Here is a 27,659-nt window from a genome sequence, read left to right on the forward strand (position 1 = left end):
ATACCACCCATCTGCTTTCTATATCCTGAACCAGCTAACTGTCTATTATTTTCATCTTTTCATTGATCATACCCATGTACTTCTAATTTCCTACCCTTATTTGTCTGCAGACTGATTTCTCAATCCAGATCAGATAGTGGTCTCTAACATCGAAAAAGGCTTATAATACCCGCACATTCCTTAACGGATTTTCCAAATTCCACGTCAGTTATGATATAATCTATATTGGATCTGACACCTCTACCCTCCCATGTGTAGCGGTGAATAGCTTATACTTGAAGAATGTATTTGTAACTGATAATTCCATACTATTTGAGAAGTCCAGTAAACTCTTCTCGTTCCTATCACCTTCCATATCTTCTCCACATTCACCCATCACTTTGTCATATCCTTAACTTCTATTTCCAACTGTTGCATATAAATCGCCCATTAGCACTATCGTATCCTTGGTGTTGGACATGACTACAATATCGCTCAATACTTCATAAATCTTGTCAACTTCATCCTCATCTGCACCCTCACATTTTGAATAGACTGAAGACAGTTTTTGTCCTAATACCTCTAACTGCTGAATCTACGCAGATCATACACCCATTTGTGTGTCTAATGGGTACTATGTTGCGTATAGTAATATTCCTGATGAACAGTCCTACCCCACACTGCCCTTCCCTTTTGAACACCTGTTAAGTACACTTTATAATCTCCTGCCTCTTCCATATTATCTCCTGTTGTCCGAATATCATTAACTCCTAACACTTCCAGACGCATCCTCTTTGCTGATCCAGGTATTTCTGCTTTCTTTGTTCCATGAGCTCCTGTAATATTGATAGCTTCACATTCAATACCATTTTGTTTGCCGAGTTATTTCCAAGAATTCCATTACCTGTCAAATAGATGGACTTTGTTACTCCCATAGGTCCAAGGCTCTCCTAAAATGTTCTGAGAATGCTTGGTAAAAATTATACGAAGCAGGGTGCTAATAGAGTCCTGTGAGATTCTCCCCTGTTAACGGATTAACCAGCAGTGGATGTATAGTCCTAGCCGTCTTGGCAGAGGGAGAGCCGTGACCCAGAATATATCCAAGGTGCCAACTCCTATTCCGTAACAACTGGTGTCTCGGCTCTGAAGACAATTTACTTGCCCATGGTTCATGAACTAGCATGTGGCTGCAGTAACACACACCACAATCCATAAATTATTTGCATTCATTGTTCATACTACTTTCTTTTTTAAAGTAATACTTTCAGCTGTCTTTGCAACAAATACTACACAGATGTTTGCAACACATGAGTTTGTTGGGTCCTTTTGATCACAAAAAATAAGTATTATTTATGAGGATTGATAGCAAAGGGGAAGAAAGATGTGATTGACAAAGATCTTAAGACATATAAATGTATGAAATATATTTTGTTAACGATTGATATTTGTTATTATATTTTGACTTGCTTTCATTTACAACATTATAATTTTTAATTATGTATTCTTGTGATGTATTGTTCATTTTCATTCATAGCCCGACTTGCTCACCTGGGATGCCACCCACCGGATGAACACAGAGCAGCAATATTGTTACTGTGGGAAGCTGGGTGAATGGTTCATGCAGATGTTACAGTGTGGCCGCTGCAAGCAATGGTTCCATGAAAAGTGTGTCCGCTGCCTTCAATACCCATTATTTTGTGGTGACAGGTAATAAGGATGGCAAAATTTGTTGTGCACAATTGTTTTTATAGTAGTATTACACATTATTCTTTGTATTTTCTGATAGTTTTCACAATTGTATGCTGCTGTGTAATTTTGTATGTTCTGTTGAAATTTATTTTGTAATCTGAAGTCTTCTACTAGTTTGCTCGTAACTGGGTTTGCTGTCTTCGTAAGTGCTAGTGGTTCAATTTCATATGTAACCCCAATTAATGTATTATATTTTGATGAACTTGATGAAAGCTGTCAAAATAGTCATTGCAGTCAATTGTTGTTTGTTTTCAGATATAGGTCTCTTTTGTAATCCTCTTTTTAACATTTAATCCAGTTCATGTATGTCATTCTTAGACTAAACAACCCAGTCTTTGTATGAAACTTGCACAAGACAAAAATAGCACTGGACATTGTGTGTGTTTTTTATTCATCAGATTTAGTAAATTAAGTTACATTATTTCTGTACCCTCTGGATTAAGTGTTGTTACAGGTAGAAATCTAGAGGATTAAGGTCTGGTAATTGTGGTAGACCCTCGATCCACCCTTCACGGAATACAAATATATATACGTATGGTTTATAAAACACAGTCTGCGTCACGACACTATGTATTGAATTTATCAAAACTGTTTTAAGAATTAGATTTCATCATCAGTAACATTCTTAAAATTCCATTTAATCCTTTGGGGTCCATTGTTGGACTCAATCTCACATAGTTAATTTTCCTTTCCAGTCCTATTTTGGCCCAAGTTCAACGCAACTTTAAGGTTATATATTTCGTTTGTTGGAGTGAAAATGGCATCGACCTTTACGCAGTATTTAGATTGGATATTTCTTTGCTCCTTGCAGCCATCTAATGTTAATTTGTTTTAATTGAGTTGCTTTTTCTTTTGAGATAGTTTGTCGCTGTTGTATTATTTATCAAAATCGTGTCCACCAGCGACGGCATGGAACCTGATGATATTTATGTACGGTTGTGTGGCAGTGGCGATATTGACATTGATTTGTTGACTATTCTAAAACTGAAATTAGTGTTCACGAATCTGAGAACGATTTTTTTGAGTGAGGAGGATGAAATTACTGAGCTTGATAGTTGCAGTCGCTGAAGTGTGGCCAGTATCCAGTATTTGGGAGATAGTGGGTTTGAACGCCACTGTTGGCAGCCCTGAAGATGGTTTTCCATGGTTTCCCACTCCTAGCTCTTTCCAGTCCCATCGTCGTCATAAGACTTCCCTGTGTCGGTGCGATGTAAAGCCGATCGTAAAAGAGGATGAAATTAAAGTGGAAGACAGGGGCAAAAACTGTCTAGTAGGGGGTTATGAATGAAGACGGCAATGGTTTTTCAAAGTATTCATAACAGTGCTATGGAATACATGCTTACTAATACAGGAAAGAAGCTGGTAGATTTAGTGAACTCTTTTCCACTCTATAATATGCAGAAAAAGGTTGAATATAAATCTGAAGTGAATCACAAGTCTTTCAGGGATTTAGTTATTGTGGGGCTTATGGGAGACATTTCGAAACAAAACACCCATAATCGTGGCCGATGGAGCAGCTGTGACCAAGAATTTTGTCTGAATCAAAAACTACTTATCATAGATGCTTGTGAGGCCAAAAATCTAAGGGTTGTCCATGTGTTCCAACAGGAAAGTGAAATGAGGCTGGCATGAGATATATTGTGAGACTTGTTCAGGGAACTCTAGACTGCACCCAAACAAAAGCCTCTGGAATTCCACTCTTTCACAAAATATTGCTGCTAATTTCATTAACATGACGGATAATAAAGAAGTGTGCAGTTCATAATTCCAATATAACTGGTCCCTTATTGGACATTATAAATTTTTCAGCTAACTCATTCTTGGTTGCCAGTGTTTCTTAATATAAAATCTCGGCATTTTACTTCTGTATTTCCTTCCCACAACTTGCAGAATGTTAAATGGAACCTGTACAAGATGCAGGTGGGAAATTCATTGGACCCCAAAGTGTTAACATGATCTAAAATATAGACAACAGTATCCACATGAAGTGTGTCGTAGATAGGTTTTTAAACTGGTGGCCAAGACTATCTATACTCAAAAGAAAGAAGAAGAATAGAAATGTATGAAAGAGCAATCATCATTGCCACAATTGAAGGGTCAGGGGAAAAAAGCAGGAGAGTCAATATTTATGCAACTTGAGAAAAAGCAACTTTTGTGCTCGACTTCCGTAGTTCTTTCCCCTAACAGCGAAACTTTTGAGTGCTAATTTCTCCTGACTCGCCTCCTTGTTTTCCATTTCTGACCTCTCAATAGATGCGCATGATCACTCTGAAGCGGACTGTAACAATATCTCAATTTCGATGAAAAAGTGACTTACCTGGGTTTTTTTCCCCGACCCTTCAATTTCTTTTTGAGTAATGTTACATATTATAACATACCTCTATGATGATTCCATAGTCATTACATATACACCATTACTGACAACCAAAGGGCAGCGAGGTCCAATGGGATGAAGAAGTTTTGGGAGCGGAAGAACCACCTGAAAAGCTGACTCTACTTAATACTATTAGACTTTAATATAGTTTTTAAAATAACGTGCAGGGACTGGTTATATTGCTCAGCTGTTCCGTTAATATTGAGTGAAATGTACTCTGTAGCACCGTGACAATGAGCGGCACATGATTGCTATGTCATGTTAAGGTTTTGAACAGAATTTTTTCTGCGGTTATTTCATTAGAAGCTTTTCAGGTCATTGTTCTGAGCTAGGAATATTTCAATATTTTCCCAGATATTTACTTCTAACCCTATTTGCCTTTGCAAATTATTTTCATATCTTTCTCAATACCTTTAACCCCTCTGAGTGGGAACATTTAAAATCTATACTTCACTTGATGCAGGAGGAGCCTTCACTGTGCATTTAAAGGCTAGCATACATGTGCACCAAACTGTTCTTTTGATACAATATCTCTGTTAATTTCCAACCAATTTTGATTATATTAGAAATAGCTTTTCGGCCAATCATATATAGTGTCTTTAGTCTTGTCATTGAAGTGAGGTAATTTGCATGTGGATTCAAGTTTGTCTAAAGATATGAATCAAATAGAGGCATGGCAATGGTGCAATTTTTTGAGATGTAAGACCTAAAATTTAGTTGCTGTACTATTCCCATCAACATGAAGAGGGCTAAGATAATATACTTCTCATTTTCATCGACTGGAATCAATTTTCTTACCCTAGATCGAAATGGAAATAACATTCCTCGGGACTTCACATACCACTAAGTGTAGTGATTTCTTTCCGTTACACTCAGCTGGACGAATTCAAAGGAAAAAGAAACGTTTGGAAGACTACTGGTTGCACGACATTTGGAGTGAAACTGTGGGGTGAAAAAAAACTTACAAAAGGTTTATTTCTTACGTCATTATCCATGTCATCCTAGTAAAAATTACACACAGCACTACCACATCTAGCACGAATAATGTCTATATCAATTAAAAATTTCACGGTGTAATTTGGCAACATCAACATCATTGTCGTCAGAATCATCGCTAAAATTATAAGTACTATCCTCATAATCACTAAAACACTCATTTAACCCTCTAAGCTCAAACGTCCTTTTGAAAGCCCGTTTGGTTTCCATCTGAAAAATGCCAACGTCCTTTCAAAAGGACGTTCAGTATTTATTTATTATTAAAAGTAACAGTCATTTCCTTTCAGAATTTCCCAATATAGTCAGTTAAAGACTTACTATTTTTGCAACAAACAGCCTCTTATTTTCAAAGCCATTGTTTCACTATATCACTCCAATCAGCAGGCATATTTATTGGCACACTTTAGGTGCGGCAACAACACTAGCAGTCTTGCTGTGTATGTAGCCTACCTTGTCCGCTCTGTGTCTAGTTGCTATCGATATTTTACTTGTTCATTTATTGCTGTTAAAATGATTATATATCCACTGTCCTTGACAAAACATAAGTGTGTTTGAGAGGTCTTGGACAATATACTTGTACTGAATTATTATTATTATTATTATTATTATTATTATTATTATTATTATTATTATTATTATTATTATTATTATTGATAAGAACTATCATAAGGAAATTTACAATGTGAGGGTCCTCCGTGGAGTGGACATAGATTCAGATCATTATTTATCCAAAATTAAAATAAATTTAACTCTAAAAAAGAAACGCATTCTCTCCAAATGTAATAGGAAGAAAACATATGACCCTAGCTATCTCATTAATAATAAATTATATTACGAACAATCTAAAACCTATCTAAGTGATGATTTGGGAATGGTAATTAACAAGCTAAAAACCATTGCTGAGGAAAACGCTCCCGTTAAAAAGAGGAAAATACATGCTTGGTGGAATGAGAAGTGCGATGCAGGGATTCAACACCGACACAAGGCATGGTTGATTGATCAACAACGGAAAACAGAACAGTCACGCGAAGAACTTGTTACTGCTAGACGACATACGGCTAAAATCATCCGAAGGGTTAAGAGAAATTATCACACGGAGATGCTACACTCTATTGACAAAGCATTTACTCAACATAAGACAAGAGATTACTATAAAACATTTCGGCAATACCAAACTAATTATACTCCCCCAACACTCCTAATGAGAGATACTAATGGAAAACAGGCACATACTAATCGAGATAATGCGGAAATTTTAGCTAGATACTCTGAGAACTTTACTTAACAGTGAGGAACCTTCAGAATATCTGCAATATGACACACATCCAAAAAATAGGATACCTTTAGAAAAGGTTACACCGCCCGTTTATAATGAAGTACGAGCAGCAATTGATTCCCTTAAAAATTATAAAGCACCGGGAGAGAACCAAATCGTCGCAGAGGTATGGAAGAATGCTAATGACCAAACTGTTCATAATCTACATAAACATCTTATAGATATTTGGAATACTGCTACAATGCCTGAAGAGTGGAATATGGCAATAATTCAACCATTGCATAAAAAGGGCGATAGATCTGATCCAAATAATTATCGGGGAGTATCATTATTGGATATTACATATAAAATTTTATCTAAGATTATCTATAACAGAATACAGGGACATCTTGACTGTGAACTAGGGGAATATCAAGGTGGATTTTGTCCAGGAAGAAGCTGCCCTGACCAAATCAGTTTAAAATGGATTATGAAACATCATAGATCTAGAAACAAAAATTTAGTTATTACGTTTGTTGATTTTCAAAAGGCGTATGATAGTATACATCGTGAATCACTGTTGAATGTCCTTCAGGAATTTTGGTCTACATTCCAAACTTATTAGCCTGATTGGTATGACTCTTAAGTATACTCAATCTAAAGTTAGATTCAGAAATGAGTTATCTAAATCATTTGCAATTACAACAGGCCTCCGCCAGGGAGATGGACTTTCGCCATTATTGTTCAATTGTGTATTGGAAAAGGTCATACGAGAGTGGACTAAGATATGTCCTCCAAAAGTCAAAATTGGAAAAAATATCAAACTAAATTGCTTGGCATTCGCGGATGATCTTGCGATACTGGCAAATGGTTTCGAAGAGGCTAAAGTTCAATTGGAAGAACTTGCAAATGTAGCAAAAAAAGTTGGATTGCAAATTTTGTATGATAAAACAAAAATAATGCCTACTTTCAGAACTTTAAATTCAGAGCTATTATTAAATAATAATAAACGAATTGAAATTGTAAGTACGTTTAAATATTTGGGTGAAAATCTCACTTGGAATTGCAATGGAAAACCATCAATAGAGAGCAGAATATATAAATTGAAGCAGGCACAACGGATAACTTGGCCTACATACAAAAAGAAATGTCTTTCGATTAATGCTAAATTTAGGCATTATAACTCTGTTATCAAACCAGAAACAACTTATGCTTGTGAAACATTATTTAAACTCAATACTAGATCAACAACAGAACGCTTTCGAGTTGATCGAAGGATACTCAGGACGATCATAAACAAGAAACATCACGTGGATGGACAGTGGAGATTGTTGCCAAATGAGGTTATCTATCGGGAAAGTGAGTCCATCACAGACACGATGAGAAAAAGAAGAATTGCCTTTTTGTGTCATATATTTCGACTAAGTGATAAGAGTTTTAAAACAATTATTTAATTACTTTTGGAATAATAAATCAAAAAACTATTGGTTTAAAGAAGTCCAAAGTGATTTGGAGGAGTTGAATATTACCATGCAAACCATAGAAAACAGAGGCGAGAAAAGTATTTTGAAGAATAAATGCATCAGGCTTCCTCTGACCACTGTACAGAGGAAACAGTATGTTATAACGAATGCCCAGAGGGCGGCCAGGTCAACCAGACTCAAGACTTTTTGGGAGAAGAAAAGGAAGACAAATTTGTTGTAGTCTGATTTAAGTGCTCCAATGTGGGCGTAAACTCTGTAAATAAATTATTATTATTATTATTATTATTATTATTATTATTATTATTATTATTATTATTATTATTATTATTATTATTATTATTATTTGTAGTATGTTACACAAGTGTTATGTAAAAGTTTGTACCGTATTTCATTATTATTGACATATCAACAAAATAGTGTAATATTAGACTTGTATTTTTGGCTCATTTGGCTATTATTTTTATTACAGATTTATTTTAGGTACTAAATTAATGAAATTTTCAATATAGTTTCATAATAGGTTATACTATTCAATAAATATTTTTGTTCTACCTAAATATTATTGCTAAACTTTTGTTTTATTTTTAATTAATATTTTTGGGTTTTGGCTGCTAAATATTTACTAATGGTCATAAATGAACTGAGTAAGGCTTCATTTATATGGGCAATCATATTAGTAAAATACTAACAAAAATTTCAAGTTTCTACCTACAATAACAGCTGAACTGTGAGTTATCAAACAAAAGCTTGCAAAAAATGGAAACTGGCCTTGGCACTCGGCGGTAGGAAAACCGTAATAGCACACGGCGTTCAAAGGGTTAACATACCGTGTATAGCATTGCTATAAAAATTATCCTTGTTTACCGATGCTATTGGCAGAAAAGTACACGAACGAATAGTCGATGAATTTTAAAATCGTTAAAGTGTATTGATAGATACATGAAACAAAAGTTGGCTGTGAAGAGACCTCGGACATAGTTCGAAAGAAACGAGGTGGAACGATAATGCACATGCGGCACAATGCGTGTCAGACACTCCACTCCAAGCTGTCGGATTAATATTATGATTGTTATTATAGACATGGTCAGCAAATGTTGTTGTATGGCCTTCGCCTGTTCAACGTATTGCTGAGTTAATGTCGGGCCATTTCTTCCTATATAGATTATATAGTCATTACATGTGAGCGTGTATACTCCCAAATTGGTATACATATATATATATATATATATATGTATACCATATATATATATATTTTTTTTTTTGCATAATACAGTAGAGCGGTATATTTATCTCAAGTTTATTCCTGGTTTTGAATGCTACATTGACATTAAATTTCTTGAAAATATTACAGATTCTGTATTTTTTGTTTTTTTAATATGTGAAGGTTCCAATCTAGATTCCAATCAAACTGAAACCACTAAATCTTTTTTCATATTTCCACTGAACATACATTTCACATATATCTCAAATTTTCCCACACTTCTTCATACAGATTCACATAATTGGATATATCATGCAAAACTTCACCTAGGAATGCACAGGGTCATTGCTCTTGAACCAATAGCTGCCGTTATCATCATCATCATCATCATCATTGTACAGTTCCCGTTTCCCGGGTACTGTTAATGAGCCTCTTCCACTTTCTTTCCATATACAACTTGTCATGGAGAACATAATTCATTGTCTGTTTTCTGGTAAAGATGAACCTTGATCATGTCCATCAGTTGGGTTTTAGGTCTTCCTGCAGGTCTTTTCCCCTCCACCTGTCTTTCCGAATTTATTCTGGCTGTTCTTGTATGCTCCATCGTCACATGCCCGTGCCACCATAGTCTGGATGTGCCGATTTGGTGTAATAGGTATATCTTTATTCTGGCTTCTTTCTGCACTTCCTCTTTTCGTAACTTGTCCATCTTGGTCTTCTGAGTGGTGGATCTAAGAAATTTTATCTCTGATACTTGTAGTGTTGATGACTGTTTTGTGAGGGTGCACGCTTCAATACCATAGATATATATTGGTTTGAAATAGCTGTTAAACATCATCAGTTTGGCCAGTTTTGGAATCGTGTCATCCCATAAAAGTGTTCTTACTTGTTGGTAGAATTCTGATCCCTTTTACACTCTGTTTATAATTTCCTTTCTGACCAAATTATCACTGGAGATTACACTTCCAAGGTAAGCAAAATTATCCACGCACTGTAGCTGGTGATCTCGTAGTTTTACACTTGCTGAATGTCTATCTCTGTTGACTGCCATCACCACTGTCTTGGTCTCACTGATGATGAGGTTATATTCCTGGAAATGGGATTTCCATACATTGAGTCTGGTGTGTACTGCCTCTTCTGTTTCACCTCAAAGCAAACGCCACTGCATTCAGTTTACGTAACTTTTCCTTGATGTTCTTAATTATAGTGTCCGTAACAGTGATGAAAAGTAGTGGGGACAGTGCACTTCCTTGCTGAACACCACTCTTGGTCTCAAACCATGATGATTGACCACCGGGCGAGTTGGCCGTGCGGTTAGAGGCATGCGGCTCTGAGCTCGCATCCGGGGGATAGTGGGTTAGAATTCCACTGTCAGCAGCCGTGGTTTCCCATTTTCACTCCAGGCAAATGCTGGGGCTGTACCTTAATTAAGGCCATGGCCGCTTCCTTCCAACTCGTAGGCCCTTCCTGTCCCATCATCACCATAAGACCTATCTGTGTTGTTGTGATATAAATACCTCTAAAAAAAAAAATAAAAAAAAAATATTGATGATCAACCTTCCCCAGTTTGTAAAGTCTTTGTGCAACATCTGAATTTTCCTTACCAATCCTTCAGGCACATTTCTTTTTTCCAGGCACTCCCAGATCTTATCTCTTATAACACTATCATAGGCCTTTTCTTATCCAGGAATACAATGGCCAGATTTTTGCCTTTCTTCCAAAACTTTTCCATCAGCATGTGGGTGCTAAAAATTAAATCCATTGTTGATATGTTACTTCTGAATCCATATTTCTCCTCCTCTAACTGTGGTTCAATGATGGTTCTCAATCTCCCTTCTATGATCTTCTCTAGAATTTTTAGCTCATGAGACAGCAGGGTTATTCCTCTATAGTTGGTGGGTTTCAGTCTGCCACCTTTCTTAAATGGGAATTATAATGCCCTTTCTCCAATCTGCAGGTATTTTGTTGTCTGTCCATATGGCATTTAGTAGTGTGTGCAGCCATTGTATGACCTGGATGCCTACTGCCTGTATAATGTCCGCATTCACTTCATCTTCACCTGAAGATTTTACTTTAGGGATAGATTTTTTTTTTTTTTTTTACAACTTGCTTTATGGAAAATTCTAAATTCCCGTGGAGGGAATAAGATATTTTTCACCAAAAGAGCATGTCAAAAATATCAAAAACATATCAGATGAAAGGCTTTTCAGGCGTTTGCTCTATTAGCCAGCGTTTCGTCTTAGGTCTGACACTAGACTCATCAGAGTGGGATGTGTCAGACCCTACCCACTGACGCTGGGGTGTATGCAGGTGAACTTATCAGAAGCCCTTATAAGAGGCACAGTCTGATAACTGCATACAGGAGATAAATCTCCACAATGGAATTATTGCCCGCCTAGCAATTCTGAATGGAAAATTCTGAATTCCCATGGAGGGAATTAGATATTTTTCCACCAATAGAGCATGTCAAGAAACAGATCAGATGTAAGGCTTTTAAGGTGTTTGCTCTATTAACCAGCGTTCTATATTTGGAATTGCTAGGTGGGCAATAATTCCATTGTGGAGTTTTATCTCCTGTATGCAGTTATCAGACTGTGCCTCTTATAAGGGCTTGTGATAAGTTCACCTGAATACACCCCAGCGTCAGTGGGTAGGGTCTGACACATCCCACTCTGATGAGTCGTAGTGTCAGACCTAAGACGAATCGGTGGTTAATAGACCAAACACCTGAAAAGCTTTACATCTGATCTGTTTCTTGACATGCTCTATTGGTGGAAAAATATCTAATTCCCTCCTTGGGAACTTAGAATTTCCAAATGCAATGGTGCGTCAACTGGACGTTCACTCCAAATATGAATCCTCTAGATTCAAAACCCCCTAAAGACCATTTAAAAAAAAAAAATTGAGTTAAGCATAGCAGTAGATTTCCAAGGATGAATTCGATCGGTTGGTGAACCTCTGAGTCTCAATGTTACATAGAACGAGCTACTTGAAAATCAGTTAAATCCAAAACCCTCTATATCCACCACCAGTTACGTTCAAAAGCCTCTATGTGTATCAGCTAATGAGAAATTTCAGATATATTGAGGAATAAGAATGACGTCACTTGTTTAGCAGTGCAGTCAACTCTTGCAATCTTCTCTTAACTACAGATTTTCGTATAGTAATGGACCCGAATTAAGACAAAACAGTGATATTGTCAGAGGATAATATGAACGTATTCACGGGGATTATGATTAGAGTAAAAGCCTTAATCACTGGAGAAAGGACAAGTTGTCCGTTCTTTCTACCTCGGACAAGAGAATTCTAAAGCAGTATGTTGGCAATATGCGTTACTCTGATAGTAGGTGGCTTCCTAGTGCATTAAGGAGAAAGCGATTTGTTGTCCATTTCCGTGGCATCATTTATTGAAAAATGAGGCACAAAACTTTTCTTGTTGCTAAAGCAACTCCAGGAAGAGTGCGAAAAAGGTTGCAGCAGATGGATACTTGGAAAAGGTCTAGGGAAAAGCGAGAAAGGTGAATAATATTTAGTGATTAAAGTATTATTGAAGTGCTTATGGTTACATTGTTGACTGATTTAGAAGTTTGTATTCATGATTACTAGGCCAAGAATGCAAAACAGTTGTATAAAATTTGATTCAGTCATCTTATATTGTTTAACATCATTTTCGTGACAAGAGCTGAAGTAATCTGAGTTAGTTTCAAAGTGCTCCATATCCAGTAGTATTCATGATTATGAGTTTCAAAATCCCTTATGTTAGTATTTGAGATTCAAAACCCCCTACGTTCATATTTAACACTTATTTTACTGCATATTAATATCTCTTAATGTATTTTATATAACTTACAATTGCTTCTGGATTCTGTTTGCATGTTCAGATAACACCAATTGTTCAATAACATTTCAAGAATAACCTGTCAAAGAAAAAGTCACTTCCTGAACAATTCATAGAAGTGGATATAGAGGATTTTGAATCTAGAGGATTCATATGAGGTGCGTGCGGCAATCCGATTCCTATGGGCCAAAAGGAAGAATTACATGGACATTCATCGTGAAATTAGTGCTGTGTATGGGGAGCGGGCCATTTCCCGGCAAGGTATCGTAAAGTGGTGTCAACAATTCGAAGCCGGACGCACGGATATCACGGACAACCATCATGAAGGCAGGCCTGCAACGTCCAGGACCCGTGCAAATGTCAACAGTGTGAATGCGATCATTAGAAAGAACTGGCGCATTAAACTGAGAGAAATCGCAACGCAGCTGAACATGCCGTATAGCAGTGTGTTCGCCATTGTTCACGAGGACCTTGGATATCGTAAGCTGTGTCAAAGATGGATCCCACATGTTCTCACCGATGAGCACAAGGGACAGTGTTTCCAATCCTCCGTGGCATTCTTGCAACGTTATGCCACAGACGGCAACAGGTTTCTGCGGCGAATCATCACAGGTGATGAAACGTGGGTCCACCACTTCACCCCCGAAACGAAGCTAACATCAATGGAATGGGTGCACTCCTCATCACCACAACGAAAGAAGGTCAAGGTTCAACCTTCAGCCAGTAAGGTTATGGCGACAGTGTTCTTTGACATAGAGGGTTTGCTGCACGTGGAATTCATGCCGAAAGGAACGACAGTCTACAAGGCGCCATATTGTAAAATGTTGCACTGGTTGTGTAAAGCGATTAAAGAGAAGCGCCAGTGTGATTTTGTTGCACGATAACGCAACACCTCACCAGGCCCGCCAAACAAGAGAATTGCTGCAGCGTTTCAAGTGGGAGGTCTGGCAACATCCACCCTACAGTCTGACCTAGCTCCATGTGATTTTCATCTATTCGGTAAGGTCAAAATGGAGTTCGGTGGTCGACGTTTCCAGACCAATGAGGAGGTGAAGGCCCGTGTCTCCGAGTGGTTGCAGAACCCTGGAGGAAATTTCTATGCATCCGGCATCGACAAGTTGGTTGTGTGTTTGCAGAAATGTTTGGAATCTCTTGGAAACTATGTGGGAAAGTGACGTTTCAGTGTATGTCGTTATAGTCGTGTTGCTGTTGTATAGATGGTGTAATAAATGGCCATAACTGGGAAGTGCAACTTATTTTCTGATCTGCCCTCGTACATTGTTTTTTTGTTGCATGTATCAAATGGTAACCCTCACACTCCTCGCCACACAGGTTACAAGATATATTATGAGAATATCTTTTCAAGTCAGAACAGGTAATTGATTTTTATGAGGAAGGAGAATGTACCAGATGTATGCATAAGTTCTTGGGCAGTTTTTGTGGTAAAGAAAACACTTAATATTCAAGGGAAATAATTGTTTTTATTTAAAAAAAATCCCAGTCGAGTTGGCCGTGCAGCTGTAAGCTTGCACCCGGGGGATAGTGGGTTCAAACCCCACTGTCAGCAGCCCTGAAGATGATTTACCTTTCCTATCATCGTCATAAGACCCATCTGAGTCGGTGCTACATAAAGCCAGTAACAGCCAGTTTATTAAAAATGTTGGCCTTTGGCTTCTACATACTACGCCTTCTTTCAGGTAGTTATGAATACCCTGCCAGAAAATACTGCTTGTCTTTTGTGGCAAACCATTCGTCGAGCTATTTTCCAACCTCATTGAAGTTGCTGAAGTGCTGCTCTGCGACCGCGTGCTCTATTGATGCAAGGACGTGGTCGGAAGGCGCCAGTTCGGGGCAGTACGGCGGGTGTGGAAGGATGACCCATCCAAGTGATTTCAACGTGTCTTTCACTGGTTTTGCTGTGTGAGACGGCATATTGTCGTGTAACAAAATCACATTGCCATGCCATCTGGCCCATTCCGATCATCTTTCGATCAACACCTGATTTAAATTAATCATTTGTTGGCGATAGCGTTGTGCATTAACGGTTTCGCCAGGCTTCAAGAGTTCATATTACACAATACCGCACTGGTCCCACCATTTAAAAACGAGCAAAGAGGATGAACCTGGATGTGCTAGGAGTAAGTGGTATTTGGGTAAGGGGAGATAATGAGGAAGGGATAGGAGATTATAAAGTGTACTTGATGAGTGTTACAAAGGGAAGGGCAGAGTCTGGGCCAGGGCTCTTTATCAGGAATAACATTGCACGCAACATAGTTTCTGTTAGGCACGTAAATGAACGAATAATGTGGGTAGATTTGTCAGTGGGAGGAATTAGGACAAGAATTGTGTCCGTGTATTCACCATGTGAGGGTGCAGATGAGGATGAAGTTGAAAAGTTTTATGAAGCATTGAGTGACATCGTGGTCAGGGTCAACAGCAAGGATAGAATAGTGCTAATGGGCGATTTCAATGCGAGAGTTGGGAATAGAACTGAAGGATACGAAAGGGTGATTGGTAAATGTGGGGAAGATATGGAAGCTAATGGGAATGGGAAGCGTTTGCTGGACTTCTGTGCTAGTATGGGTTTAGCTGTTACGAATACATTCTTCAAGCATAAGGCTATTCACCGCTACACATGGGAGGCTAGGGGTACCAGATCCATAATAGACTATATCTTAACAGACTTTGAATTCAGGAAATCAGTTAAGAATGTACAAGTTTTTCGGGGAATTTTCGATGATACAGACCACTATCTGATCTGTAGTGAACTAAGTATCTTTAAGCCTAGGGTAGAGAAAGTGAAATCTGTCTGCAAACGAATAAGGGTAGAAAATCTCCAGGACGAGGAAATTAGACAGAAGTACATGGATATGATTAGTGAGAAGTTTCGAACAGTAGACAGGAAGCAGGTTCAGGATATAGAAAGTGAATGGGTGGCATACAGGGATGCTGTAGTAGAAACAGCAAGGGAATGCCTAAGAACAACTGTGTGTAAAGATGGGAAAAGGCAAACATCTTGTTGGAATGATGAAGTGAGAGCAGCCTGTAAACGTAAAAAGTATCAGAAATGGCTCCAACAAGGGCCGAGGCAGACAGGGATTTGTACGTAGATGAAAGAAACAGAGCGAAACAAATAGTTGTTGAATCCAAAAAGAAGTCATGGGAAGATTTTGGTAATAACCTGGAAAGGCTAGGTCAAGCAGCAGGGAAACCTTTCTGGACAGTAATAAAGAATCTTAGGAAGGGAGGGAAAAAGGAAATGAAGAGTGTTTTGAGTAATTCAGGTGAACTCATAATAGATCCCAGGGAATCACTGGAGAGGTGGAGGGAATATTTTGAACATCTTCTCAATGTAAAAGGAAATCATCCTGGTGGTGTTGCAAACAGCCAAGCTCATGGGGAGGAGGAAAATGATGTTGGTGAAATTATGCTTGAGAAAGTGGAAAGGATAGTAAATAAACTCCATTCTCATAAAGCAGCAGTAATAGATGAAATTAGACCTGAAATGGTGAAGTATAGTGGGAAGGCAGGGGTGAAATGGCTTCATAGAGTAGGAAAATTAGCGTGGAGTGTTGGTAAGGTACCTTCAGATTGGACAAAAGCAGTAATTGCATCTATTTATAAGCAAGGGAACAGGAAGGATTGCAACAACTATCGAGGTATCTCATTGATTAGTATACCAGGCAAAGTATTCACTGGCATCTGGGAAGGGAGGGTGCGATCAGTCGTTGAGAGGAAGTTGGATGAAAACCAGTGTGGTTTCAGACCACAGAGAGGCTGTCAGGATCAGATTTTCAATATGCGCCAGGTAATTGAAAAATGCTACGAGAGGAATAGGCAGTTGTGTTTATGTTTCGTAGATCTAGAGAAAGCATATGGCAGGGTACCGAGGGAAAAGATGTTCTCCATACTGGGGGACTATGGAATTAAATGTAGATTATTAAAATCAATCAAAAGCATTTATGTTGACAATTGGGCTTCAGTGAGAATTGATGGTAGAATGAGTTCTTGGTTCAGGGTACTTACAGGGTTTAGACAAGGCTGTAATCTTTCTCCTTTGCTGTTCGTAGTTTACATGGATCATCTGCTGAAAGGTATAAAATGGCAGGGAGGGATTCAGTTAGGTGGAAATGTAGTAAGCAGTTTGGCCTATGCTGAGACTTGGTCTTAATGGCAGACTGTGCCGAAAGCCTGCAGTCTAATATCTTGGAACTTGAAAATAGGTGCAATGAGTATGGTATGAAAATTAGCCTCTCGGAGACTAAATTGATGTCAGTAGGTAAGAAATTCAACAGAATTGAGTGTCAGATTGGTGATACAAAGCTAGAACAGGTCGATAAGTTCAAGTATTTAGGTTGTGTGTTCTTCCAGGATGGTAATATAGTAAGTGAGAATGAATCAAGGTGTAGTAAAGCTAATGCAGTGAGTTCGCTGTTGCGATCAGCAGTATTCTGTAAGAAGGAAATCAGCTCCCAGACGAAACTATCTTTACATCGGTCTGTTTTCAGACCAACTTTGCTTTACGGGAGCGAAAACTGGGTGGACTCAGGATATCTTATTCATAAGTTAGAAGTAACAGACATGAAAGTAGCAAGAATGTTTGTTGGTACAAACAGGTGGGAACAATGGCAGGATGGTACTCGGAATGAGGAGATAAAGGCTAATTTAGGAATGAACTCGATGGATGAAGCTGTACGCATAAACCGGCTTCGGTGGTGAGGTCATGTGAGGCAAATGGAGGAGGATAGGTTACCTAGGAGAATAATGGACTCTGTTATGGAGGGTAAGAGAAGTGGAGGGAGACAAAGACGATGATGGTTAGACTCGTTTTCTAACAATTTAAAGATAAGAGGTATAGAACTAAATGAGGCCACAACACTAGTTGCAAATCGAGGATTGTGGCGACGATTAGTAAATTCTCAGAGGCTTGCAGACTGAACGCTGAAAGGCATAACAGTCTATAATGATTATGTATGTATGTATGTATGTATGATGTATGTTTCATATTGAACTGTATCACAATTACATTGAAACAAGAAATTAAGTGGTCAACCTATTCAATGCAAGTAAATAAAAAATGTAGTGTTACATTCTTATTTGGTTAAAAGCGGTACCGGTTGAATAACATGTATTACGCCATATTTTCTTATTTAACACATGTAATATTTGTGTAATTCGTCTATCTTAGCAATTAGTCTTCCTTTCTGTCACAGCTGAATTGATGTATGTCCATTCTCTATCTCATCAGATTAGTAAGTGTAATAATAATAATAATAATAATAATAATAATAATAATAATAATAATCTATATTTTACTTGTTCTCTGAAACTAACTCATGGTTCTTTTCATACAATTCCATTCTGTGTGGTCCATACCTCCACTTTGACGCCATTTTGGATCACGTCAGAAAATGGAATGGACACATTTTCTTCCCCTAGTTGGATTAGATATATTGCTTGCAATATGTTTACTCTTTCCTTTCAATTCCAAATGTGACTTTGCATTTTCTGTCTTAATTTCTCTGAGTATCGAGTTGTAATTCCTCTATGGAACGGTATCAATTTATTTCTCCATGGTTAACGTTATATATTCAATCTGAATCTTCTTTTTTAAATTTTTTATACCGTCACGTGACTTAAGATTGCAAACGAGTTCAGTTCCTTCTCTGGCCATTTCCAACTCGCTATTCACTTTATGGCTTTTGTCTTCTTGGAAATATAATTTCATATTAGCCGCGTTATGTACATTCCTGTGTGTACCATTCGTATTCTCTACTTCATACGTGTTATTTCCAAAGACTCTTAATTATGTATGGCCCGTCGTGTAAGTGTGTGAATTTCATGCATATCTTCGCTGATGTGTTTGAGATCGGTGCTTTCTTGATTAAAATCAAGTCATTCTCTTTGAATGGTGCACGGAATCTTTTATTTTTCGTTTTCAATCTTTTCTCGGACTGTTGTTTTAATCTTTCTTTGACCATCCTTAATATGTCCTGAGCATCTGGTTTTACTTCTAATGACAGGTTAATTATGTTATCCCATGTCTTTGCGGATATTTGTTACTACCACATTAGGAATTTGTCTGGTTGACTCGTTCTCTTTGTTATGAAGGCTTTCTTCGATTATTTCAAGCACATCAATCCATCTTCAGTGACATCTGCTAAAATAAATCTCGCAGAACTTAGCTATTTCCAGAGGTGCCAACTGTTACGGATTATCCATAATTATTACGGATTTCCCCTCACAATTACAGGATTACGGCCAAAGGGTAAATTATTACGGAAAAGCGACATTATAACGACATTAAAATTTCTACGGAAAAAATAAGGAAAGAAGGAAAAATGAATTCTTTCGAGCATTAGTACTCACCTCTCTTCGTTTCAATGCTTGTGAGTTGGCAACGATACTTATTCGATCGGCACTTCCTTTTGATACCCGTGAGCGTCGTGAAATTCATTGTGAGGAACTCTACTCTGCTATCCTTCACTATAAAATGTAATTTTCTATTATTGCAGTATTAAGTATACCTGCCAGTAACTCTCCCACAGAAAGATTTCTCAGTGTTAATAGGAAAAAACAGAAGGACTTCAGGCCTACAATAATCACATCTACACTGGAATCGCTTATTGTTCATAAGCGGAAAATGTCCTCACAGGAGGAAGGATGCTACAAGAAAAGTGCCACACAAAAGCACCTGCTGCGTGTGAAACAAGCTACAAAGAATATTTTATGACAGAACAGGTAATGTGCAAACGTATTGTATAATAGGATATATTTTAGAATAGATTGTTGTCGGGGAGGACAAAGAGGGTGTCCAGAAGGGATGAGTGTGCTTTGGATTTGACGCCAACATTTTTTCCGAGGGTAGGGAAGGGGAATTACAGAAAAGCCATTCCAAAGGTTGGCACCTCTGTATTTCTCTCATATACTTCTCTACTGGGTTTGCTGACGGGTGCCTCCCTTGAACATAATATATGTCTTATGCCTAAGTTTCTCATCTGATCTCAAAATTGGTAAGATTTAAATTGCGTTCCTCTGTCTGTTAGGATTTTACTGGGCTATCCCATCTCAGGTAACACTTTACAGATCAGGCATCGCAGAATCTGTTTTGTATTTGCCCGTTGTATAGGCTGTAGAGGAATATATTTTGAAAAGACATCTATTACGACCAGTATATACTTTTGTCCTTTCTTTGCCGTCGGTAACTTACCAAAAATATTGATTGTGAAAATTTCTTTTGATTTCGATGGTAAAATATCAATGGGCTGATGGCTATTAATATAGTTATTGTGCTTCTCTCTCTGGCATGTGTCAAATGTTTTTACGGTGTTTCTAACCAACTTTCTTAATCCTGTCCATGTAAATTTCTCCAGAATAGTACTTATTACCTTATCAATTCCTGCGTGACCCGTGATCTTATGGGTATGCCATATCAGATCCCGTAACTCTTGTGGTACTACGATTCGTTTCCTTTCTTTGGTACTGTCAATATATTTAGTTAATATGCCATCTTCCAGTTCATATTTATGCTTTAAAAAAGGTTTGGTTTCATCTTCTGTTGTTTTATCAATGATTGATTTTAAATTTATGTCCGATCTCTGCATATTTCCCAATTTTCCAGTTTCCTTAATAGTTCTCCGTCTTGGTAGTCCAGTACTGTTTGCAAAACATTCTCCTCTTGATCTTGCGGATTCCGACTCAATGCATCAGCTAGTATGTTATCTTTGCTTTTACAATGCTCAATCTTTAGGTAGAATTGTTGAGCTAACAACATCCATCTTGTCACCGTTTCGCTCACCATTACTGCTTTTAACCTGAATGTGAGTGCTTTATAGTTGGTTTTTTATGATCACGGGATATCCGTAGATTATTCGCCTCCATTGCTGCAGTGCGTGTTCAATTGCTAGTAGTTCCAGTTCAGTAGTTGTATAGTGCTGTTCATGCTTTCACAATTTCCTACTTGTGAAGGCTAGATATGTTCGCTTCTTATCCTTTTTTCTTCTTCCTGGTACAAGCATGTTCCTACACCAATATTTGACGCACCCGCCTGGATAATAAATTCTTTTTCATAATTTGGGTACCCCAATTTGATGCCCTGTTTCATTAGCTCTTTCATTTTTAGGAATGCCTGCTCAGTTTTCTCATTCCATTTCCATTTATTATTGATTTGTAACAGTTCCTGTAACGGTGCAGCTAACTCCATATATCATTCACAGTGATCGGAAAAGAATTGTCATTCCCAGGAATTGTCTGATTTGTTTTACTCCCGTAGGACGTGGAAATTCGCAGATCGCTTTGATTTTTACAGGGTTAGGTTTTATCCCTTCACATGTATTTTTGCATCCAACGAATAACACTTGAAACTTGACAGAATTTCGACTTCACTAGATTGATCTTGAATCCAGTCTTCTCTAGATTGTTTAGCAATTTCTCCAGCTTTTCACAGTGATCTTCAAATGTTAGGCAGCCAAATACCAGATCATCGGCATACAATTTACGTATTCTTTTACTTCAGCAGTTAGATTCGTGTCTAGGGCTCTGATCGGCACTGCACAGCTATTTTTCAGGCCAAATGGTAATTGACAGTATGCGTATGTTTGGTTATTGAACATGAAGTCTGTTGATAATCTTGATTTCTCTTCCAAGACTATGATGGAAGGATGTGGTAAAATGCATACTGAAGAAGTATTGCATGTTCCTAAACTTCTTTATTATGTCTTTAATCCTTGATACCTGATCATACTCCGGTATAAGCTTGTTGTTTAGCTTCCTGCCATCAAGACACACCCTCAGACTTCCGTAGGTTTTCTTTACTATCACTAGTGGATTCACGTAAGGAGTGGTGGTATTAGCGATTATCCCATCGGCTAGCATTTCGTCTGTGATTTTCTTCACCTCCTGGGAATATTTCTCCGGAATATCATAGATTTTCCCTCTTTAAGAAGTCCGGTCGTTAACCAATAATTTGTATTTAAAATTGGGTATGTGTCCTGGTTTGTTCTTGAATACCTCTGCGTACTTCTTTAGGATTTCACACAGTTTTCTTCTTCCTCCTCTTCTATGGTGACTATTCTCTCAATTTTCTCAATCAATTCCAAATCAATCTCCTGGTGACTGTGTTTCGTCCAGTTCTTGGTTTTTCTTAGTAATGATTCCGATTTCCTTTCCTTCATTTTTTAGGTGTCCATTTTCGTCCATGATACCATTTAACTGGATTGTTTCGATCGATTTCATTCCATTGTCTTCCACTATTGGAAATCTGACCTCTTGTTCTTCCATGTCAATAGTCATTTGCATAGTTAGCATAAAGTCTATGTCAAATTTAATATTATATTTTATTTTTTCATTATGATGAATGGATTTTCAAATTTTTGTCTTCCTTCCATTATACTAAGATATGCCTGCATTTTACATTCTACCGTCCTGTCCGTGATTATCCCTCTTATCTTGACTCCAGATACGGGTATCATCGGTAAGTGGATTTTCTTGTTTACTTCTTGGAACAAGGCATGTGACATTACACTTATAATTGCTCCCGAATCTACTAAGCAATGAATTTTTATCCCATTATGATAATTATTTGGGAATATTAGGTCGTGTAATAATAAATAAACACCAGCTGACGCGTTTCAATCCTGCGACCAGGATCGTCTTCAGAGCAACAACAAAGCTATTGTCACTATCATCACTGGTAGACTATATTTATATTTCCTTAATCTGTACAATTGTCCTCAATTAGCTCGTCTGGCTGAATATCCCAGTGCTATTATCCAATTGTAAATTTTGTTTACTTTCTCTTTTCTGTTCTTATTTAATGTTTCTTTATTGTTCAATTCAAAATCGGCGTTTTTTTTCTTTCTTTCACGCGCCTTAGATTTACCGTAAATTCTGGGGTGTCGGGGCTCAATCTGTTGTCTTCCACTCTTCTACATTTATAATGTTGCAATTCTAAACTTTCAGCACCCTCAGTATCTCCATTTATACCTTTGTTTCAAATTGCAATTTCCCATTTTTCCTTATTTCGTGTTTCTTGCAATTCCTGTATGTATTTTCTATTGTCATAATTCCTATTATAATCATTCTGTCCTCGTCTGTTATATCGTGGTCTAGTTTGGTTTTATTGCTGATTCCTGTTTCCTATATAACTTGGATTTTCTCTGCAGTATTGAACGTATCTGTTTTTGTGGCCGTATCTTCCGCTCAAGTTTCCATTCCAACGGCAATTATATTTATCCTGCTCCTTCTCCCTTCCTTTGCCGTAATTTGTAGACTTATTCTCGGGTTTCTTATTTTCACGACTATCCAAACTCTCTGGGGTTAAAGTGTTTATTGCTTCCTCTAGGATCACATTTCGTAGATTCCTGTTTGCTGGTTACATTGACGTTATGTCTAGCTGCCTCAAGATATTTTCCATCCCTACCGCAGTTTCTACATTTGCGGCCGCTAGCAGTCTCTGCACCTCTGGTGAAAATTGTTTCTGAATAGTCTTTATGGCCTCAAGTTCACTTGGCGCTGTGTCCAAGTCCTGGAATCGATGAAATTGATAAGCAAAGTAGTCGCTGAACCGTGTTTGGCTTGTCAAAGCATATTTCCTCACATATAATTCCAATCTCAACTGTTGCTGTATCTCAGGATTCCAAAATCTTCTAAGGAATGCAGTCTTAAATTCTTCGTAGTAGTGGAAACTGTATTTGCTAGCCTGGTACCATATGTTCGGGTTTGAGTCCAAATGCTTCTCTATTAAGCGTAATTTCTTATCTTTTGGTACCCTGTTCTCACAAAAATGCTCCTCCATTTCCCTAAGGAATTGTTTAGGTGATAGTTTCGCTGTGTTATCAAAATGTTTGGGTCTATCGTCATAAGTTTTAATTATATTTATAAATGCTGGTCTATTGTTATGGTTACTGCTAAATGTTATGTCGTCACTCTGCCGATTTCAATCAGCTGTTCCTGTTGATGTAGTTTCCCTTTCACTGATTTGAAGTTCAATTGCTTTCTGTTTCTCATTGTAATTTGATGTAACAGATCATGTCATTTGACTCTGTTTGCATTTCTTGCGTCTTCTTTCTAAGCTGTTTTAATCCTTTTTTTTTTCTGTTGTTCTCCATCTCTTCTTTTAATACACCAATCTTATCAGCTACTTGGTCTCTAGCCACAACAAAGTTCATTTCCATTGTCTGGTTCATGTTTTCTATTCCTCCATTTATTTTAACCAAATCTTCCTGATATTGATCCCATTTCTTTTGAGAATTGATTTTCAATCCTTCCATGTCGTTTGATAACTTATTGATTTCTTCCTCTCTTAATGTTTGAATGACGTTTCGATTCTCTGTTAGTTCTTCTCTTATTTTGTTTACTTTTTCATAAACGTGTTTGTTCTTATTCTCCATCATTTCAATTGTCTCTGTTCGTATATTTTCTGTATTATTCTTAATTTCCGATATTTCTGATTGAGTTTTTATGCCTTCGTCCTCCATCTTCTGTTTCTCTTGATCTTCTCTTCTTATTTCCTCCACGAGTTGTTGATACCTTCCCGATCTTGCTCTTTCTCTTCCTGCTTTCTCTCAATCTCTTGCTATCTCTCTTCTTGTTTTCTAATTATTTCCTGCAGCGACTCCTGCTGTTTCTCACGATCTTCCCTTCTTTCCTTTTCTCTTTCCTCTCTGTTCTTGCAACAATTCCTGCTTTTCTCTTCTTCTTTCCTCCTTCCGTTCTTGCTCTTCCTTTTCTCGTTCTTGCTCCTTTTCCTCTTGTTCTTTCTTCTTTTCTGCTCGTCTTCTCTCCTTTTCTTTTTTCTCTCTTTGTTTTCTCTATTTTTCTTCTTGTTCTTCCTTTTCTCTTTTTCTTCTTCCTGCTTTCTCTTCTTTTCTTCTCTCATAAATTCTTGGAACCATGCTGGTATCCCTTCCTGCTTCTCTCTTATTTTCTTTCTCTTCCTCATTATTCCTAAATCTGTCATCTATCCTCTTTGATTCTTCTTCTTGCTCCTTTCGGGATTGAGCTCTGCCTTGGTTAGCCATGTTTTCGTCAAAAATTCTATATAATTTCTCTAATTTCCTATCCAGTTCTCTATAAGTTTTGCGATTTCTCTAATTGCTTATACAACACAAATAAAATATTATAACTCCTTCAATTCCTCAATTCTACCTTCTACCTTCTCTCTCAATTGATAAATGTATGGGTCTTCCTAGAGATGAATATGACCATGCCAGACCAACCATCTCCGGCTTAACAAAGCGCTTTAGATTGTGCTACCGTTAGCTCATTTCAAGATGAATATTGGAAAATAATTACTCTCGTATAGTTAGTCATCCACCTATATACTAATTAAATGACATAATGTCAGTGTCTAATTCCATCATATTTTTAAAAAGAAAATATTTAATATTATTCTAAAAAATTACTTTATTACTTCTTGCCTTTCTTCTCTCTTCTGACTCTCCTATCCATTAATTCCAATTCTTCAATAATATCAATCTCGTCAACTTCCGTTTTGGGTCATCAGATATTTTATTAGTCTCTGTCTCTTCTCCTCAAGTATCAGTGTTGGGATGAAAATTATTTTTACTTATTTTGGCGGTGCTTTTCTCTTCATTTAAAATCCCTCGATGCCTTTCTCTTCGAACACCATGTTGGAGTATCAGTTTATTTTTATTGGCTAAAGTGTCTCCCTCTTCTTTTAAAGTTCCACGTTGGAGCGCCAATTTATTTCTACTTCGCCCATCCCGCGTAAAAATATCCCGGTAGTTGGTTGTCTTCATAGGGTAAATTATCGTGAAATAGTTTCGTTTAACGTGAATTCAAAGAAGAGTCAACTCTCACGCGACATATTTCATCTCCGGATGAACGTCTCCACCCTATCACATTTTAAATCGCATAAACTCAACTTAGGGCCGATGACCTTCGATGTTGGGCCCCTTTAAACAACAAGCATCATCATCATCATCATCATCAACTCAATTTAAAACTAAGTTATCATACATTCTAATATCTATAAATCACTTACTCGCACATTTAAAAATAAATAAGAAGAAGAAATTTATTAATCTAAACGAATTACTAAAGAAAAGAGAAAGTAGCATTTTCTAATATTCGTCCAATATCTCATAAAATGAATTACCATTATATGTGCGTTTCATTTAACTCAGCACTGGCTTAGAAAAGCTGAATTTCAATCGTGACATAAGCTAACATCTTATTTCACATTTCATTTGATATGAAAAATATTCAATTAATCAATTACATCATTAAAATAATAATTAAATTGAAAGGAAATAATTAATCATATCTTTGATTAGCATAACGCTCAATTCATTTCTGAATATTTTCTTTAAAAATCACACAATCTGAATTATTTTATAAATGTCGCTTTTTACTGATGTTTTTGTTTAATGACATGCTAAAATTACTACTCCCTATTGCCTTAATCTCGGCACCTATCCTCTTAGTCTGTTATATTTACGTATAAAAAGAAATAATCGTGAAATGCCTTTCAAAATATAAAATCTGTATCTCATTTCTACCTAAAGTAGTTATTAATTAGCTTTATTAACTTCCTTTCAATATGCGTTTGACCTTTCACGTAGCCTTAATTATCATGGCGACTTCATCTAAGTGACTCCTAAATTTGTTATGTTAGCTCGATATTTTGCTGGCGAGGTGTAGTGTTTACAGTGCACTATGTCTTCTGGTATGGGCTATATCAAATTTGTTACTTTCATTGATCTGTCTCAGTCTCATCCTTGGCTTTGACAATATGAAAGTGACTGAGGTATGAGCGATACTAGTAATACCATTGCTTATGCAGCCGGTCCCTGTTATGAATGGTGTGAAAATATCGCTCATAGGGTCGGTTGGTGCACGGATTTCGGTGGGCTTAGCAGACTGATATGTAATAGCAACGGCTGGCTCGGTGAGGAAAGCAACGGGAAACTACCTCACTCCTCATTTCCCTAGTACGCATCTTCAGTGACACCTAGGCTATTTATGACAGCTGTTGGCGGAGCTGCAGAGGAACAAACCAGCCTTCGGGCTGAATACCCAATATACAACAATTTGATATTATATATATATATATATGTTATTCAGTATATAGCTATACATTCAATCTGTCATTACGTGCATTACCACAATATGAAATTTGCTGTAAGTATTTCCTTACAACATAACTGTATTTGACATAGCAGAAACCATTTATTCTCATATACCCAGTACGCATGTGTGTTTGCCATGCATACCTTGTCTTATTTTATTCCCTCGACGTATCTCTTTCAATGTACTTGACATACTTGATCCATATCCTGAATATAAACATTTAGCATCCCTTATTACGTCTTTATTGCAACATATCTTCCTATTATTTCATTCCAGTCACTTCATATAATTCCATTCTCATCTATATATCGCTCAATAAATTCAATTATATCAACAACATAACCACTTTTCCTTATATCATAACCTCTTCATAAATAATACAATTATTAATACATATAAAACTTTGTTGGAACTATGTTCAGTTATTTGGATCATATTTCTTCTCATAGAATAATGTTTACCTCTAGCACTTTGTAATTCCATCTGATGATGTAATAACTCATACATTTTAATTCCTCTCTATATCATCACATAATGACGTTAACTTAACATGATTGGCTTCATAAAACACATTAATGAAATCTAATGCACGCAAATACTCTCATCCTGCTGTGTATTATCTACATTCCTTCTCGCAAATAATAATATTTTCATTTGCTATCATAATCCGCTCATCATATGTATAGCCA

At 37.2% G+C, this 27,659-nt stretch overlaps 1 protein-coding gene across 10 annotated transcripts in view; it reads left to right on the top strand.

The window, feature by feature from the left end:
- Pcl (polycomb protein Pcl) overlaps positions 1-27,659 on the top strand; it is a 374,533-nt gene that overhangs the window by 222,415 nt on the left and 124,459 nt on the right. For all 10 annotated transcript variants that reach the window (XM_067143090.2, XM_067143088.2, XM_067143087.2 and 7 more), the window contains one exon: positions 1,514-1,686. In XM_067143090.2, coding sequence (XP_066999191.1) covers positions 1,514-1,686 — 173 coding nt within the window. The remainder of the gene's footprint in view (positions 1-1,513; positions 1,687-27,659) is intronic.

The sequence above is a fragment of the Anabrus simplex genome, chromosome 3, assembly GCF_040414725.1.
Source record: "Anabrus simplex isolate iqAnaSimp1 chromosome 3, ASM4041472v1, whole genome shotgun sequence".
Classification (NCBI taxonomy): domain Eukaryota; kingdom Metazoa; phylum Arthropoda; class Insecta; order Orthoptera; family Tettigoniidae; genus Anabrus; species Anabrus simplex.